Below are 15,806 nucleotides of genomic sequence, written 5' to 3'. Positions count from 1 at the left end.
AGGTTGGCCCATCCGGTTCCCAATTTGGACTACTAGCTTGCCTCATAGTCGAAGTCCTTAACGCCTGGCCAATGCTAAAACATCCGAATCAAGCCTTATGCAAACTACTCTCAATCACATTAGTTCTCTTTGTAGTCGGTCTCTTGCCGTGGGTTGATAATTACGCCCATCTATTCGGTTTCGTATTCGGCTTTCTTCTATCTTACGCCTTTTTACCTTTCATATCTTTTGGTAAATACGACAGACATAAAAAGATATTTTTAATATGGGTATGTCTGACTGCCGCTTCGATTCTATTTATCTGTCTGGTGCTCTTATTTTATATAATACCGGTTTATGATTGTAAAATCTGTTCGTACTTCAATTGTTTACCTATCACTAGAGATTTCTGCGCATCTCAAAATATTAATTTTAAAAAGGAGGAACCCATAGTATGACAAAAGAGTATACGGTTTTTAACCGTATATTTTGTTGTGTTCTTTCATTTTTCCGAGCTCAAATGATTGTTTCGATTGTATTTTGAATGATTTTTCCGTTTTTCACATTACCACAGGTATAGTTTAGAAAAGTAAGTCAACTAACATAAATTTAAAGGCCGTAAACATATTTTTCATTATTAATCTTGTCGAAAGTTACACTTTTTTTACTATCCTAGATTACCGCTCGATTTATGAAATTGTCATATAATTTCTATGGAAAGTTTTTATTTCCATCTTTAATAACATACTTAATTTGTTCGAAACTTTTCCTTTTCCTAGCTTAGAATGTATGTAATATTTTTGTTTTTATGAAGTATGTCTGCAATATTTAATCAACGAATCTAAAATAATATCGTAGGAAAAAAATTCTACTACCTGTAGAAAGAATCTTTTCCTAGAGTAAAAATACAACTTTCCGCACTTATTAGGTCAATAATTTCCTCGTTTCAAGTTGCTTTATAGAATTCTAATAATAAGTGATATAAAATATCTACTTCTAAAATTGAAATTCTTTCCTCAGTTACACAGCATAGGGAAACTCAAATTACTATTTTTAAAGTCAAGTGAATGGACATCATTATGTCAAAATATGCGGTAATCGTTTTGAAATTATCCAATTTAGTTATATAATAAACAAACTGTATGGAAACAGTATCACAGTATTATTGAATAAAATCATTCAAAATATAATTCAATTATGTATTTTTTACTTCCAAGTTTCACGTTATGTTTCTACTTATTTTACCCAATAAATATAATTTCTGTTTTTATTTATTTTGTTTATCGTTTTTCGTACCTCCCTAGTGAATGTAGTGATAAAAAAAAACTAATGAAATGTGGACTTGATGAGACGTTTTTGTGACGTATGTGTTGAAAATTACTTTTACTTGTTTTGTGATCATTTTTAAGAAAAGACAGTTTGATGTACATTTTCGGGCAGTGTTACAAAATAAACAACATTAAGAATATGTGATAAAACGACTATATATCGCGATAAAATATATGACACTTCTTATTTCTATATAAATATGCAATGAATATTTGTTTTTGTTGGCAACGAAAAAAATGCTACAATGAACTTTTTTGCTGTTGATCTGCTTAGTTGAAAAATACCCTGACAAACATTGAATAGTTTTGAATATTAGGTTAGTACTCTGGTATGTAAATAGCAAAGGAGCTGGTGAATTATCGAATTTTTGTAAATAATACAATCTTCATTTTTTTAACTAGATTTGAAATTATGAAGTCACCCTCAAAACCCCACAACTATTGGATCGCATATAGTAAAAAGAGGTGAAGTAATGAATCTTATCTCATCACAATTAGTTCTACTTGAGTTCACAATTATTGTGCCATCCAGGTTTGTCAAAATTCATTTTAAAAAATTATGGAACAGTTTTTATTTTAATTTCTCCAGGCTGGTACATATTACAGCTATCTGATTCAGAAACTGGTCATTATTACTAAAAACATTCTTATATCATATATTTTATTAGTATATTATGGTATAAATCAACGACTGAATAATAACTCATTATACGCGAGTAGAATACTATCCTCTATCCACGACTACTAAATATTTTTGTTAAAATTCATGCAACCATTACCCCCATTATTAAAGCCACCTTAAATCACAGAATGTAATGAATTAAATATGTGAAAGATTTACTTAATATTTTACCTTTGTTGATAGGTATTTATCATCAGATGCTTTCATCAAAAAATTGTTGATATATTCCCTAGAAATAGTTACTTACTTCTTAATAATTCTCCTAATTTTTTATAATTTCCCAAGATTATACCTTGATGTAATGTGATCGTACTTCTAAGTATTGAATGATAGTTGATGAGTTGATGATTTATATTTTACGGACAATTCAGTAAATTTTAACAACAGAGTCGAATTCAGAAAATGGAGTGGTTTTCTTTTCCTTTTGCCAGTTCAAAAAAGGTATTATTCTATAGTTTCATTGACTGTACTGGTAATACTCAGATATCTACGCATAAACAATAATGTTGGCAGGTTTGAGACAAACTTATTTTGTTTCAAAACTACTTTTAAAAACATTCCTTCCAACTGCGGGTTCGAGGTCCCAATCTGGCATAGGAAAATCAATGCTGTCAGATGCTTCCTTGATTTATCTATATTATTATATTGTTTTGTTACACAAAGTAGTTTTTAAAGTTTTATCGTGTAAACTACTTAATATTTTCAATTTATTTCTATGCACAACACAAGTTAAATCTTTTTATTTGATACCTGGGTACTAGCCTATCCGGTTTAACAAATCTTTCGAGATTGGCAATACAAAATAACCAAAAAATAAAAAGAAAATGTTAGAATGTGTTCTTGTATTGGCAATATCTTTTGATCAACTCTTCGAACTTATGTATATTATATCGTAAACATTCCATAGTCTTATTTCTATGTGTTATATTTAATATAAATACAAAAATTATCAAAAATATTTTCATGATATAGATAATCTGTAAAAATAAGAATGAGTGAAAAATGAAAATTCAAAAAAAACAAGGAGTATGTATATATATGAAATATAAAGCAGTATGATATGTGTTTTTCATTTAGGTGTGGAAAAATAATTTTTGTAAGATTGTGACAAAATAATTAATCTCTTCCCAGAAGTTCTTTATTTGTCTACGTAAGTACATTACAAAGAATTTATTTCACATTGTTGTAATATTTTAGAAGTTGACTGTCATCCAATAATTTTTCTCTTTCCCTAAAATGGGAAAAAAAGTTGAAATAATTTAACCAGAAAACATTCACTTCTCTAATAGGTTTTATTGGAAACCATTATTAATAAAAAAATTGAAAACGTGAAGTCTATCGCAGTACATAAAGAATATTAATATTTAGTGGCATGAATGATTTTTCCTTCTGACTTTGAAGTATACAAAAATAATTTCCAATATTCATTCTTAGCAGTATCCAATTGAGAATGCACAGTTTTGAAATACTAAGTATTGAAATTATAAAAAACAGTTTCGCATTGATTTCTTCGAAACTTTTGAATATATTACGGTTCCTTTCAAAATTTTAATAAAAAGATAAGTTTGTCTTCCAATGAAATATTTTCTGTTTTATTTGACTTTTGATTTACAAGTAAAAATTATAAAATGAGAAAATATCCAATTACCAATTAGTTTAACTGCCTCGTTGACTTTGAGAAACATTTGATAAAGCACTTTATGAATATTCATAGATCTTATTGAAAACTAAAAAGTAATCACGAGAAAAATTAATTACAAGACTAACCTAAAGTATCTCTAAGATTCAAAGTCAAAAAAGCTGTTTCAGTGCTGAAAACACTGAAAAATACTAATAATTTGTTTATATTAATTTACAAAAATAAATTGTCAACTAAAACGTCCTATTGGAACTTCAAATTATTTGGAATGCAATTATAGTTGGAAAAAAATGAAATTAATCAATATCAAAGTATTTGATTCCACTTACTACAAGAAATTCATGTAATAGGTAATATTCCAAAAGACTGGCTTATCTGTGTATTTATTTCCCTCCCTAAGAAATTAAATGCCAAGAAATGTGTTGACTTCAGACTGGTAAGCTTGATGAGCCAAGTCCTTAAGATCCTACTTAAAAATATACAAGCCAGAATCTACCATAAATGTGAAGCCAATCAAAGCGATACCCAATTTAGATTTCGCAAATGTCTAGGAACAAGGGAAGCACTAGGTAGCTTATTAATAATCTTCCATAAATATTAAGACATGAGGAAAGATGTCTATGCCTGTTTCATAAACTACGAGGATTCCTTTGATCGAGTTAATTATATCGTCCTTCTGACATTACTACAGAAAAAAATGTTAGACAAACAAGACATCGAGTTTATTAGAAATATTTATAGGAACTTAGAAGCAACGGTTAGATATGGACAAAAAACATAGGAACCGGTGTGTATAGAAAAGGGGGTACGACAAGGTTGTGTTTTGTCGCCAATACTGTTTTAATATGTACTCTGAGCACATATTTAACCAAGCAATAGGTGAAGACGAGGATGGAATAAAAATTAACGGCAGAACATTAAACAACATTCTTTATGCAGACGACACGTTCATCATTGCAGACAATCCAGAAGCCCTTCAACGCCTAAACGAGAAAATTTAAAAATTCCTAAAGGTGAAAAAACTATTATGTAATGAAACTTGAACTTAAACTTAAGATACTGTTTTGTAAAGGCGTACGTGCACTCAATTCTCTTGTATGAAGCAGAAACATGGACATTAAAAGTGGATACCATGAACAGACTCGAGACTTTTGAAATGTGGATCTTCCGTAGATTCCTAAAAATATCATGGACTCAACATATACCTAACGATGAAGTACTTAGATGTATGGGAAAGGAAAGAGAGTCATTCGTTCTTTATGGTTAAAAACATACGCGATTGGAATGGTATGAAGACATAATATTAAATTTGCACCACTCTGAAATAAGTATGCTGGCAACCTTCATTAAATGGCCATGGAACCTGAAGAAGAGGAGAAAGTATTTGATGGAACAAATCTATTTACTGAACATTATTTGAACATTTTAAGGCCACACATGTCATTCTTATATAATAAAAAGGAGAAATAACATAATGCTACATTATATGGTTCGATTAATTGCAGTTTCGTAATAATCCTTATCAAAATCTTGGAAATGTAATCTAAAATGATTTATAATGGACAAATGTTATAATAAAGGAGAAAAAATGTTTTAGTTCAACATATATTCAATATCAAAGTATAATCAGTGACACTAGAAATGGTCACGCAAAACAAATAATGTATAGATCTTGAATATTTGATTATGTGAAAGGCATACATCAAGAATGCAATGATATGCATCAATAAAAGGAGATGGTCGATGTCTGTGATACCTCATCTCAAGCAGCTTTAATTAACTGAACTAGAATTTGTGGAGAGGTGTGTAAATTAAATAGTATCTTTTCCATCACATATCTACGATAGGATTTAAATGAGGTGACTCTGATTTATGTAAGGTAGTGAAGTGGTTAACTATCATGCTTCGAATAAGCACCATTGGTGATTGACTACCATAGCCAATAATCCCCCATATCATTACTTCAACTGTGCTGTACTTGAAGCATTTTGTTACGCGTAACACAAGTTGAGGAACTTATGTTAACTAATAATACTAAGAGACTCTTGTAAACAGGTTTCCTCAGAAAAAAATTGTAATCATGGCCAAAGGTAAAACGTAGTTATGATCATGATGTAGCCAAAAATAAAAATCGGAGAATTTTTCTTACCGGATTGAATACTTCTAGTGTCACAAAAAAACTATTATTATTAAGTGGAAGAATTGACATGTTACATTCAAATTGTTAATCCTGAAACAATAATACAGGAATAATTCTTATAATTAAGGATATTTCTTTAGTTATGTTTGTTCAAGTATTGAAGTTTTCTGAAATAAAAACAAACAAAAAAATTTTCTTTTTACCATGTTATTCCATTTTGATAAAACCTATTTGTAAATTCTCGAATTTGCTGAAAAATTAATGAATGACTATCTTGTTTGAACAATTTACCCAAGATGTATATTATAATGTAATAAACGCATTGAGTAATAAAGAATAATTCTTTATTACTGAATGATAAGAAAGTACTTCCTTAATAGTTTCTCGTCATAATGATAAACATGTACTACACAATTAACAAAAGTGATTCAATTATATGCAGATTAATAATCTACCATTAATTTTAGTTCATATGTTTGATATCTTGTATAAAAAGTTTTCGTTAACTTTGAACAGTACAAAATTTATGAAATGCATCTGCCTTTATGTGAGGAGAAAAGCTGCTCAATAAGGAGATAGTTAAAGCTCGATCGTTTCCATTTAGTATTTAATAAATAATAGGAAAAAAAATGAGGAAATTTACTATTCGAGAGCAATATTTTAGTTCAGTACTGAAGACAAATAACAGCATATCTTCAACAAGATTAATAAGAGCAATAGTAAGTGGCACCTTGAAATTGAAGATGTACAATAAATTTTTTCAAAATATTCTGAAAATTGTCAAAACAAACGAAGTAATATTTTAGATATAGTAAGAAGGAAGTGAGGAGGGAGAAACCGGTATCAAAAAAGAAATCAGTGAAGATTGCAGCTAGTAGCAAATAATCTAAAATAAATAAACCATGTGTAAAGAACTTTTAGCTCTAGTTAGTAGAATGCCACTTTTTAGAAGAGAACTTATAGTGAAATTGAAGAAATTTCAGCTCAAAAAAGAGCTACTTCAGCTTTTTAAACAAATGTGTGTTTGTTATGTAGAAGTGCATTAATGCAATTATGTGCATTAATTGTTAAAGCTGTACGTTCAAAAATAAGTGTACACTTTTTTCTAAAACATAATAACTGACATTCCTTTATAACAGTGAAGTGAGAAATTCACTTTTTTCCAATATTCACAAGACAATTTTGAAAAAAGATTTATAACTGTTATTATAATGTCAATACCTCAGACAAATAAAATTGTATATTCAATAAAAGGGATAATATTGTGATTGTAATTTCTTTTCGAATAAATTATATTCAATCGAATTATCACAAAAGCAACTTCAAAGAAACAATTTTTGAAGTAATTTCTTTATATAATTAATAAGTATTGAAAAATACCATAACCTACCCGTTATTTATATGAGATGGAGTAAGTGAGAACATCAAATTAATTATCCTTATGCCTCATAATCCCTCTCAATATATGAACTCAGCAACGAAACCATTAAATAGATATTTGAATAAATAAAATTCTAGTTTGTTATTCCACACGGTACTCATTTTATATGCAAAATCGTAGTGTCGAAAACTGTTACTGAGCAACCCGCGAATGTGGAGCAGTGTTGCCACAATTTAAAAGCTGAATGTAAAAATTGAACTAGAAAATGTACTAAATTGTACCAACTTCAAACAAATTTAATAAAATTATAGAAAGATGTATAAACATAAGTTTACATTAAATTTTTTTTCCAAAAATGTTATAGACTGTGTCAATTATTATTTTAAGGATGAAAAATTTATATACAGTTTACCGATAAAATTAGCAATGCAGTACAAAAATCTCACGATCTAAATATAAATCAACTTGGCTCTGTTTTCTAATTATTGTTACAATCTAGTACCATTTCTAGTTTATTTTATTAAACGAAAATATAAAATTATTTTATATTTGCGAACGCAGGGAAAATGTATTAGAAAAAAGGAAAAATGTACTAGCGTATAAAATACACTAAAATGTACTAAAATTGTACAAGCTCTGGCAACACTGTGTGAAGTCTTGTCGTGTTCGCATGCGCTTTCATTGTGGAACAAAAACCGAAAATTGTTTTCAGACTCTCATAGAATTTTCTATTAATGATAATTGTCAGCCATAAACTAGTAGATAGTAACTTTGGATTTTTAGTTATTTCATATACATACAACGAATCATTAGCTACAGCAGTAACAATAAATGATTTTTCAAGATTCCAAACGAATTAATTTTTTGTGTACATTAACAAACTATCGGAAGGTATTGTTTTATCTAAATGCGAGATTTAATTGTTTCAACAGACCACCAAGCTAGGTCCTCCAAAATGTGGCCTTCATTATAACAGCTTTGATTTTATGACCACTTTTTAAATTGAAGTTATTGTATAAACAATTTCATATCAAACTATTCGAATACCGCAGCAGTTAGATAAAGGAAGGTATTTAAATTATTATCCGCACAGTAGTTTATGACCAGCTATAATTACTACTGCAGGTCGTTATCAATCGAAGATATTGAAAAGACCTATAGTATTTTCAGTCAACTTTTAGTTTGCATTATAGATAATCTTAAGACTGATTTTTTTGATGATTGTTTTTTAATTATGACGAGAATTTATAAGATCGGCGACGTTGAATTTATATATTACGACTGATATTTTTAAAACGTTTAAGTTTAAAAATTGTACATTTACATTGTAATATTATAACATCAAATGTTACCACTAAGACCAAGCCTTAACATTATAATAATGTAATAAAAATACTTCTGCACATATTAATAACTTGTTGATTTAATTACCTACCTGAATATGAAAATACCCCATTCAGACCAAATAGAAAAGGAAATGAAGAAATCCTAAGTTCAGCTACCTTTCAAACACGATAAATTCGCCCCAAGTTTGAAGTTGGCGAAACACGGTCAGCGTCAGATTAAGGATTAGTTTCCGCAACAAGGGTTGGGTCGGTTTCTTAAGAGGGGCCAGATTCTTGCAAAGATGTGGAGTATTCAGTCACATAATTATTTTAATCTTTGCTTTCACGTCGTCGATAATCTAGTCTTTTTCATCTTCGGAATCTGAATCTTCCAAAGGACAAAAGTCCCACAAACTTGGTTAAAAGTTACACAAAGCCTAAGCAAACGTCTCGCAGGCGTGCTATACTTGGATAAATCAAAAATGGCACTGAAGTGGCAAAAAAACGCGACACGCTAGCCTCAACCGTTTGAAAGACACAACCGACATTCAATTGGGTGTAGAATATGCTGCTTTTTTCCTACTTTCAAGGTATATAACCTTAATTAACCTTTTCTCTGCAACGCCCTTCTATAGTCGGACCAGTGAAGCTTCCTAATTTTAGTATGTCCTGTGCTTGACCTTGCCACCCATAAGTCGGGCTCAAGATTTTCAACATTTTGCAACTGACTAAAATAGTCACATAAACGTATTCTAATGGATTTTAGAAATGATTGATAAAGTAATACTAGCAGAGAAAAGGTTAATTACTTTGAATGTGTTAAATAGAAATAAGTCTATAAATGGTTGTGTATGCTCCTTTTAATATCACAGTATATACACAAATATACATTGACCTGACCTGACCTGAATATACATTGATATAAAGTAAAATAGATATTATATATAAAAATAAATACAGCGTTTCATGATTAGAATTTTAAAACCACATTCAATAAAAATTAAAAATTTTATAACTTTCTACACAAATTCTAATATGTTCTTATTGCTTTTATAGCATACAAGCTTTTCGTAGATATTCACTATTTGTATAAAATTGGTTTAAAGACCTCCTACTTTCCCTGTTTGACCTAAAACTAAGCGATGATATGCGCCATTCATTTGTTCCAAGAAAATAAATGTCAAAACAGTATGAGGGCCCAGTCGTAAGTAGTATGGAAGAAAGCCCTTCCATAGGGAAAATATTCCTTCATTCTTTATTACTTTGCCCAGTACGTCTATTGGTCCAGAATATTCAGCGACTCCGCCCAGTGATTTCATATTTTGTAACCTATAACAAAACATTAATGCAGTTAATAAAATTGTGTATTTATAATAAAATCGATAAACGAATACTCTATTTTGGATTACATAAAAAAAATGCAAAAGTCAATTCAGATGGATACCTATTGTTTTCTGGTGTCTATATATATTTTGCTTCGAATGGTTGTTATTCATATTTGAATTCAATACTTTTATAGATGATTTTTTGCAATCACTTATATAATTGTATTAATTAAATGGTCTAAGTTTCATAATGCATCAACACTGTCACACCTGTCTACTGACATTCCCTAAAATTGTCTGTAGAAAGTTAGGTATCAGTTAACAATTGATAAATGATGCTTAAACAGCTGATTATGCACATGTCATCAGTTGGTATTATTTTCAATCATTTTCTCACAGTTTCAGTATTGGCCCTGTATAGCATAATTTGTGTTTTAACTTTTTGAGTCAATTTTAATTTCTTACCAAATTCTAGGATTTAATACCGCGACTTTATGAGAAATTTGTATAAACTTGATGTTAAAAGATTCCCATAGTATTTTTAGTTTGCCCGTTAGTTAAGTATCTTTTTTCAATAATGTATCTAATCAAAGTGGTACATACTGATTTTAAAATTTTGTCAACCCATTCCTTATCACATTAGGATTCTAAAAAGTCAGTATCCAGTAGAACGAATGACATTTGCAAAGAATAAACCCTCTTTAATTATTATAACATAATTATAAAAAATGGTTAAGAATGTTACAGATATAATGCCAAAAAAATGTGAGATGAACTTGAAGGTGTAATATAAGAAGAAATAAATATTACAATCCAAAAATATACAAAATTATGTGTCTAATCTGGTAAATAATCAGGCAATATTCTTACCTAGTTTTAGCAATATCCAAGGGCATCGAAACTATAGTTGTAATGAGCCCGGAAATCATGGAAGACACAAAATGTAATGGTATACCATCTTTCATTTGGAAATATTGGACAATTAACTGTTTGGCTTGGGAGTAAGTAGATAACTGGGCTGCATTAACTGCTACAGCACGTCCCATAGTTGGTATAGCTCCTCGCCATAAAGTGGAAAGACCTTCTTCTCTATAAATTCTTATCAACGCATCATTTACACTTTTATAGTTTCGTCTTTCTTCTATAGGTAGACGCCCATCAGCTGTCATGCGAATTAAAGATACTTCAGCAGGTGTTCCTAGATACAAAAGCAATAAATTTGCATTATTTTAAGAATGTTAAAAAAATTTGCAGTATATGGCGTAAAAAAGATATTTACCATTATGTTACAATATAGTTATAATACATACTTACCAACAAATGCTCCCGCGACACCAGCTGCCATACCAAATAATAATTTGGTGAAGAAACCGGGAGGTGTTCCATCAGGAGATTTGAAAGTATCAAATAGATAGGTATATACCCCCAATCTTGTTCCTGTGTAAGTCAATTGTCGCAAAAGCCCAGCAGAGAGACCATTGTACATAGCAAGTACTCCCTCTTGACGTATTATAACTTGGCAGGCATGGAAGGTACTTCTATATTCTTTAGCTTTGCCACCAGCACCACTCAACTGCATGCGATTTTTAACCAGGTCCAAAGGTTGGACAAAACAGGTGGCACCCATTCTATGAAAAAGTAAACTATGTTACAATGAGTTTAACTATTTGTAAGTCATATTACCGGTTTTAACCTCTAACTTTAAAAGCAATTTCTTAATATCTCTTCTCTGCCTGATTATTTCATATGGAAATTTTAGTAGCCTTAAACTTATTATTCCATCAAACATTTTTAAAATAAATATGCTCAACACAATTTTCATGAAATTCCAATATTGTCGTGGTTCCAAACTTTCTTATAACAAATTCATTTTCTATTTCTTTTAAATTTTCGGTAGTTGCAGCATAAAAAAGTTACTTATTTATTGCTTCTCATTTTGTTTTCAACTCAACTTGAATTTGAGACAACACGAATTATTTTATTGCTAGAGTTTCCATATGAAGTCTAGATTTACAAAGAGGTGTTACAAATCCGTCAAATCATCGTAAAAGTGATGCACAAATCACATTTGTTGAGAAGAACAACTTAAACAGTATAATGATCAATTCAATAACTGTCCATTTGAGATCTGTGGCACACAATGTATCACAAATTTGTATTTTCATTATTATTGTATTATTTAATATTATACATTAAATAAAAATCTGTGTAGTGCTCTTTTTTATATCGATATCCATGTAGTGTTAATTTAACAATTTTCCACCAATAATTAAAACAAAACTAATCTCACAAAAACACATTTTTGATGATAGCATAACATCAATTTCTGTTCCATGGAGGACAATGCTAGAATAAATTTTTCAAATGGTTGCAAAGAAGTATATCTGAAAACGTATATTCTAGCAAATGTCAGTCACTCCATTTTTGTACTCATTGTAGTTTTTTGTTTCTTCGGGTGCTCAAAGTTTTGTAAACTTAAAGATTGTTTATGAAAAACCATGTAACATTATTATTATTATTGTGGTAAAACAATTTGAAAAACCACCATATTCGTCTTTTTCTTTTTTCAAAATGCTAGAAACAATGGAATGGACCCATTTTCAATTGATAGGACAAAAGGATTTTTTCAACTATCACTGTAGACTTCTTCTTTAGAACTCTTTGAGGTATCGAGATTATAGTTTTCATTCTCCTTTTAAACATTTTTCCAATCTTTTCTATACTTTGCTATTAATATTTTCTCCTTTCTTCCTCCTTCCTATACTACTTGTAGCTACGTTTACCTGGGTCTTCCTTTTCTTTTTTTCTTATATCTTTTTGCTTCTGTCGCTTTTATTAGGCTCCTGTTTTAGCTTTTCTACAATTACCTCATTTCTTATCCTATACATCCTCGTTTTTCTTGCTATTTTACTTCATTGTTTGATCTATGCGGTTACACAGGTTTCACTTTCTGATATTAAGTTGCTACTATTAGCGAGTTGTATACTTATTATGTCTTCGCCTATCAGTATATTCTTAATTCCTAAAAATACGTTTCAGAATGTTTTGAGAAATTAATTATTCATTGTTGAAACTATATTATTTCAAAAATTGCCTGTTATTGAAATGGGATAACAAATTGAATAAAACGTATTTTGTAATTCATGTTTAGCAGTAATTTGTGACCTAACAATTTCTTCCTTTTTTTCATTAATAATATCCATCATTTTTAGCTTGTAATTATTTTCATGGCCGCACTATTTATTATGTTCTACTTTACTTCAAACATTAATACAGTCATTTGTGATATTTCTTCCTACAGATTTTCATTTATACATTGAAATAAAACAGCAGATTGAAGGGTTGCTCTATTTTAACTCATTTTATATAATTAACAAAACATGCTAGTGTTTTCTCCAGTAGTCCTTAATTGACGATACATTTTTTCATACTTTTGTTCAATACTCAAATTCTAAATAAGCATTCTCTATCCTCTCACCACTTCTTGATACAATGTCAAAATTCAACTTAAATATATAAACATATGAGATATGAGAAACAATAACTGATAACTGGTGTAATACCCGTCATTTTAAAAATACAAAGACAAATATTTATATAAATTTCTACCATCTAATTTCTATAAAATGTTTTTTTAACAATTTTAGTGGTCAAATGGAAATGTGTAATTATGAAAAATTCTTGAAATATATTACTTCTTTTCATAACTTCTTATGCAGCTATGAAGTATCACAGCGATGAATTCTTTTTATTCCTTATTTTTCTACAGATATCCTGTGTCTGATTTCCTTTCCTTAATTTCTCAGTTTCATGGCAGTTAGATCTACAGTGAAAGTAGAACATTGCCAGAAGAAAAGAGCTGACAATATTTGACTAATAAAAATATTCGCTTCATATTGGCCAATTCATGCCAAAGCAATATCAGTTGTTTTATAACACTAAATTGAATAGCCACACATAAATTGATGTATGACCTTTGATTTTTTCTATGTTCTATGCCTATGTTCTCTTCTAAATTGCTTATCTCTTTATTTATGAATATGTATCCCCAGCACTCTTTTGTTCCATTGAAACTTCCATTCTATCCATCATTCTTTGTTCTTTCCTAGAGCTTGTGAAATATTCTTCTGTTTTATTTACAAAAGGTATCTATTTAAAATTTGCAATAGTCAACTGTTCTGTCTATAATCAGTGATATAAAATTAGTTTATGATAAAGCATGTTTACAATTGATAATTAAAAATATTTGTTATGGTAAACATTACAAGATAAAAATTCAAGACATTGAATTATAGTGTCAAAATAAAATTTGAAATTTAACCCTTTCAGTTCCACTCTTAATTTTTAAAAAGAACTCTCCAGCATCATTTTTCACTGCACTAAATGAACATATTTTGTTTTTTTTTAGCGCTGAATAAATACCTTCAAAGGGACATAATTTTCTAGCTATTAAAAATTCTATGCACGTTCCTAGTTTAACTTCAACTGAACTAAGTACTGTTGAAATAAATCCGAAGTTTTGATTGAAGTCAACTGCCATGAGGTGTACCTATTGAATATTGGAGTAAAAAACTGTGATCTCTGCAAGTTGATAAGTATAAGAGTTATTTTTGATAATGGTTGGAGCTATACAATAGACATAATTCTTTGTGAATGAAAAAAAAACGAAAATTCAAGTTGCAAATTGAAGAAGTTAAAATATAAAACCCATATATTTTGTTCCAAGTGTAAAGTTCATCTGTTTTCTATGAAAGGGAGGTTTTTCCAAATTTTGTTTGGTCCTATCAAAAATTTCAAATAACTTTGTTGAATAAATGTCGCCTTATTTTTGTTTGTATGTTTTCACTACTCTTAGACATAAGTCACTAATGAGCGACATAACAATAAACCAAGATATACCTTTAAAATGTGATTTTCACAATGGCTAGTTTGAAAGGCATGATTATTGAAGTAAATAATAAAATTAAATAATTTTTAATACTAAAAATAATTGATGTATACTTTAGGTGTACTTGAGGTAGTGTCCTTCTGGAGGGGCAAATACACTGAAAGATTTATTCAAATAATTAGAACTTCAACATGGGATATTGATGATTAATATATAACTATTAATATTTTAAACATAAGGGACTCGCTGTTAAAATTATTTACGAAAAGGTTTGACAAAGATTTTATATATCTGGTTTGAATATATTGGTATTTAAAAGAAAGCTCTGATTATAACATTGGTAGATACAAATACAAAGCTTTTTTACATTAAAAAATAATTTCTAAGATTCTTTTGATGAAAGAATTTGCGATGAAACATTCAGTATAATATTTTTCAAACGTAACTATTACCTAATATTTCTATTATATATATAATAATATATTAAACTCACCCTGCACCAGCTCCAAATATGAATTTAAATACATTTGGAATATTTTTTTGTTCTGACATTTTTATTTGCAAATATAACAACCGAAAATTCCAATACTTAAGCAGAATACCAAAATGTAACACCGTAAAGGTGAAAAAGGTCACAGGAATGAAATTTTCAAATCTACTTTTCGTAAATATGTGTTAAACTTATCAGAAATCCCTACTATCCACTACCATCATAAAACATTTTAAAATGAACTTGATCTGTCATGTGATGTTCATGGTCTAGTTCCAGGGTTGGGGTGAAGTTCAACAAGAAATACTGATATTTTTTTAAATTTTAAATAAACTAATAAATCGTATTAATTAAAATGTTGCGTTCCGAACACTGTCGATTTTTCAACATTTTATTAATTGGTAGATATGTCATGAAATGTAGTGAGATACTTGTTTTGTCATGTTCACTATTAAAAAATAAAATCTTACCATCTCAAAAGAATACCAATGAAACAAATAAACCCTTTTTATTTCTTCATAAATTTATTGATGGAATGCTTCCCGTTTTATTGGTTATAATATTTAAGAAAAATAGACTGATTAGGTGAAGGAAGCTTTAAATCGTTCACGAATCGTATAACTTTGGTT

The 15,806-nt window shown here is 29.3% G+C and overlaps 2 protein-coding genes and 1 long non-coding RNA gene across 5 annotated transcripts in view; 1 reads left to right on the top strand and 2 right to left on the bottom strand.

Annotated features, from left to right (window-relative positions):
- The window catches only part of LOC130440476 (inactive rhomboid protein 1), a 136,345-nt gene extending 133,336 nt beyond the window's left edge, over positions 1-3,009 (top strand). For all 3 annotated transcript variants that reach the window (XM_056773650.1, XM_056773649.1, XM_056773651.1), the window contains one exon: positions 3-3,009. In XM_056773650.1, coding sequence (XP_056629628.1) covers positions 3-437 — 435 coding nt within the window. In that variant the 3' untranslated portion in view covers positions 438-3,009. The remainder of the gene's footprint in view (positions 1-2) is intronic.
- A 96-nt stretch (positions 3,010-3,105) lies between these two features.
- LOC130440477 (uncharacterized) lies at positions 3,106-8,551 on the bottom strand. The gene is made up of 2 exons (XR_008909540.1): positions 5,778-8,551; positions 3,106-3,220 (listed from the first exon to the last, which is right to left on the bottom strand). It is a non-coding gene; the product is annotated as an uncharacterized LOC130440477 (long non-coding RNA).
- Positions 8,552-9,316: 765 nt separating this feature from the next.
- On the bottom strand, positions 9,317-15,529 carry LOC130440475 (mitochondrial 2-oxoglutarate/malate carrier protein-like). The gene is made up of 4 exons (XM_056773648.1): positions 15,181-15,529; positions 11,114-11,427; positions 10,670-10,997; positions 9,317-9,803 (listed from the first exon to the last, which is right to left on the bottom strand). The coding sequence occupies exons 1-4, from the start codon at positions 15,237-15,239 to the stop codon at positions 9,575-9,577; spliced, it is 930 nt and encodes a 309-aa protein (XP_056629626.1). The 5' UTR covers positions 15,240-15,529; the 3' UTR covers positions 9,317-9,574.
- Positions 15,530-15,806: the final 277 nt, after the last annotated feature.

This window comes from Diorhabda sublineata, chromosome 2 (assembly GCF_026230105.1).
Source record: "Diorhabda sublineata isolate icDioSubl1.1 chromosome 2, icDioSubl1.1, whole genome shotgun sequence".
Lineage (NCBI taxonomy): Eukaryota > Metazoa > Arthropoda > Insecta > Coleoptera > Chrysomelidae > Diorhabda > Diorhabda sublineata.
Note: the sequence above shows the minus strand (reverse complement) of the source record. Positions and strands in the feature narration are given on the sequence as shown.

Coding starts and splice junctions, on each gene's coding strand:
- LOC130440475 (XM_056773648.1), bottom strand. CDS start 15,239: ATGTCAGAACAAAAAAATATTCCAAATGTATTTAAATTCATATTTGGA. Junction 11,428..15,180: donor ATATTTGGAGCTGGTGCAGG/GTGAGTTTAATA, acceptor ACTTTTTCATAG/AATGGGTGCCACCTGTTTTG. Junction 10,998..11,113: donor TGTCGCGGGAGCATTTGTTG/GTAAGTATGTAT, acceptor TTTTGTATCTAG/GAACACCTGCTGAAGTATCT.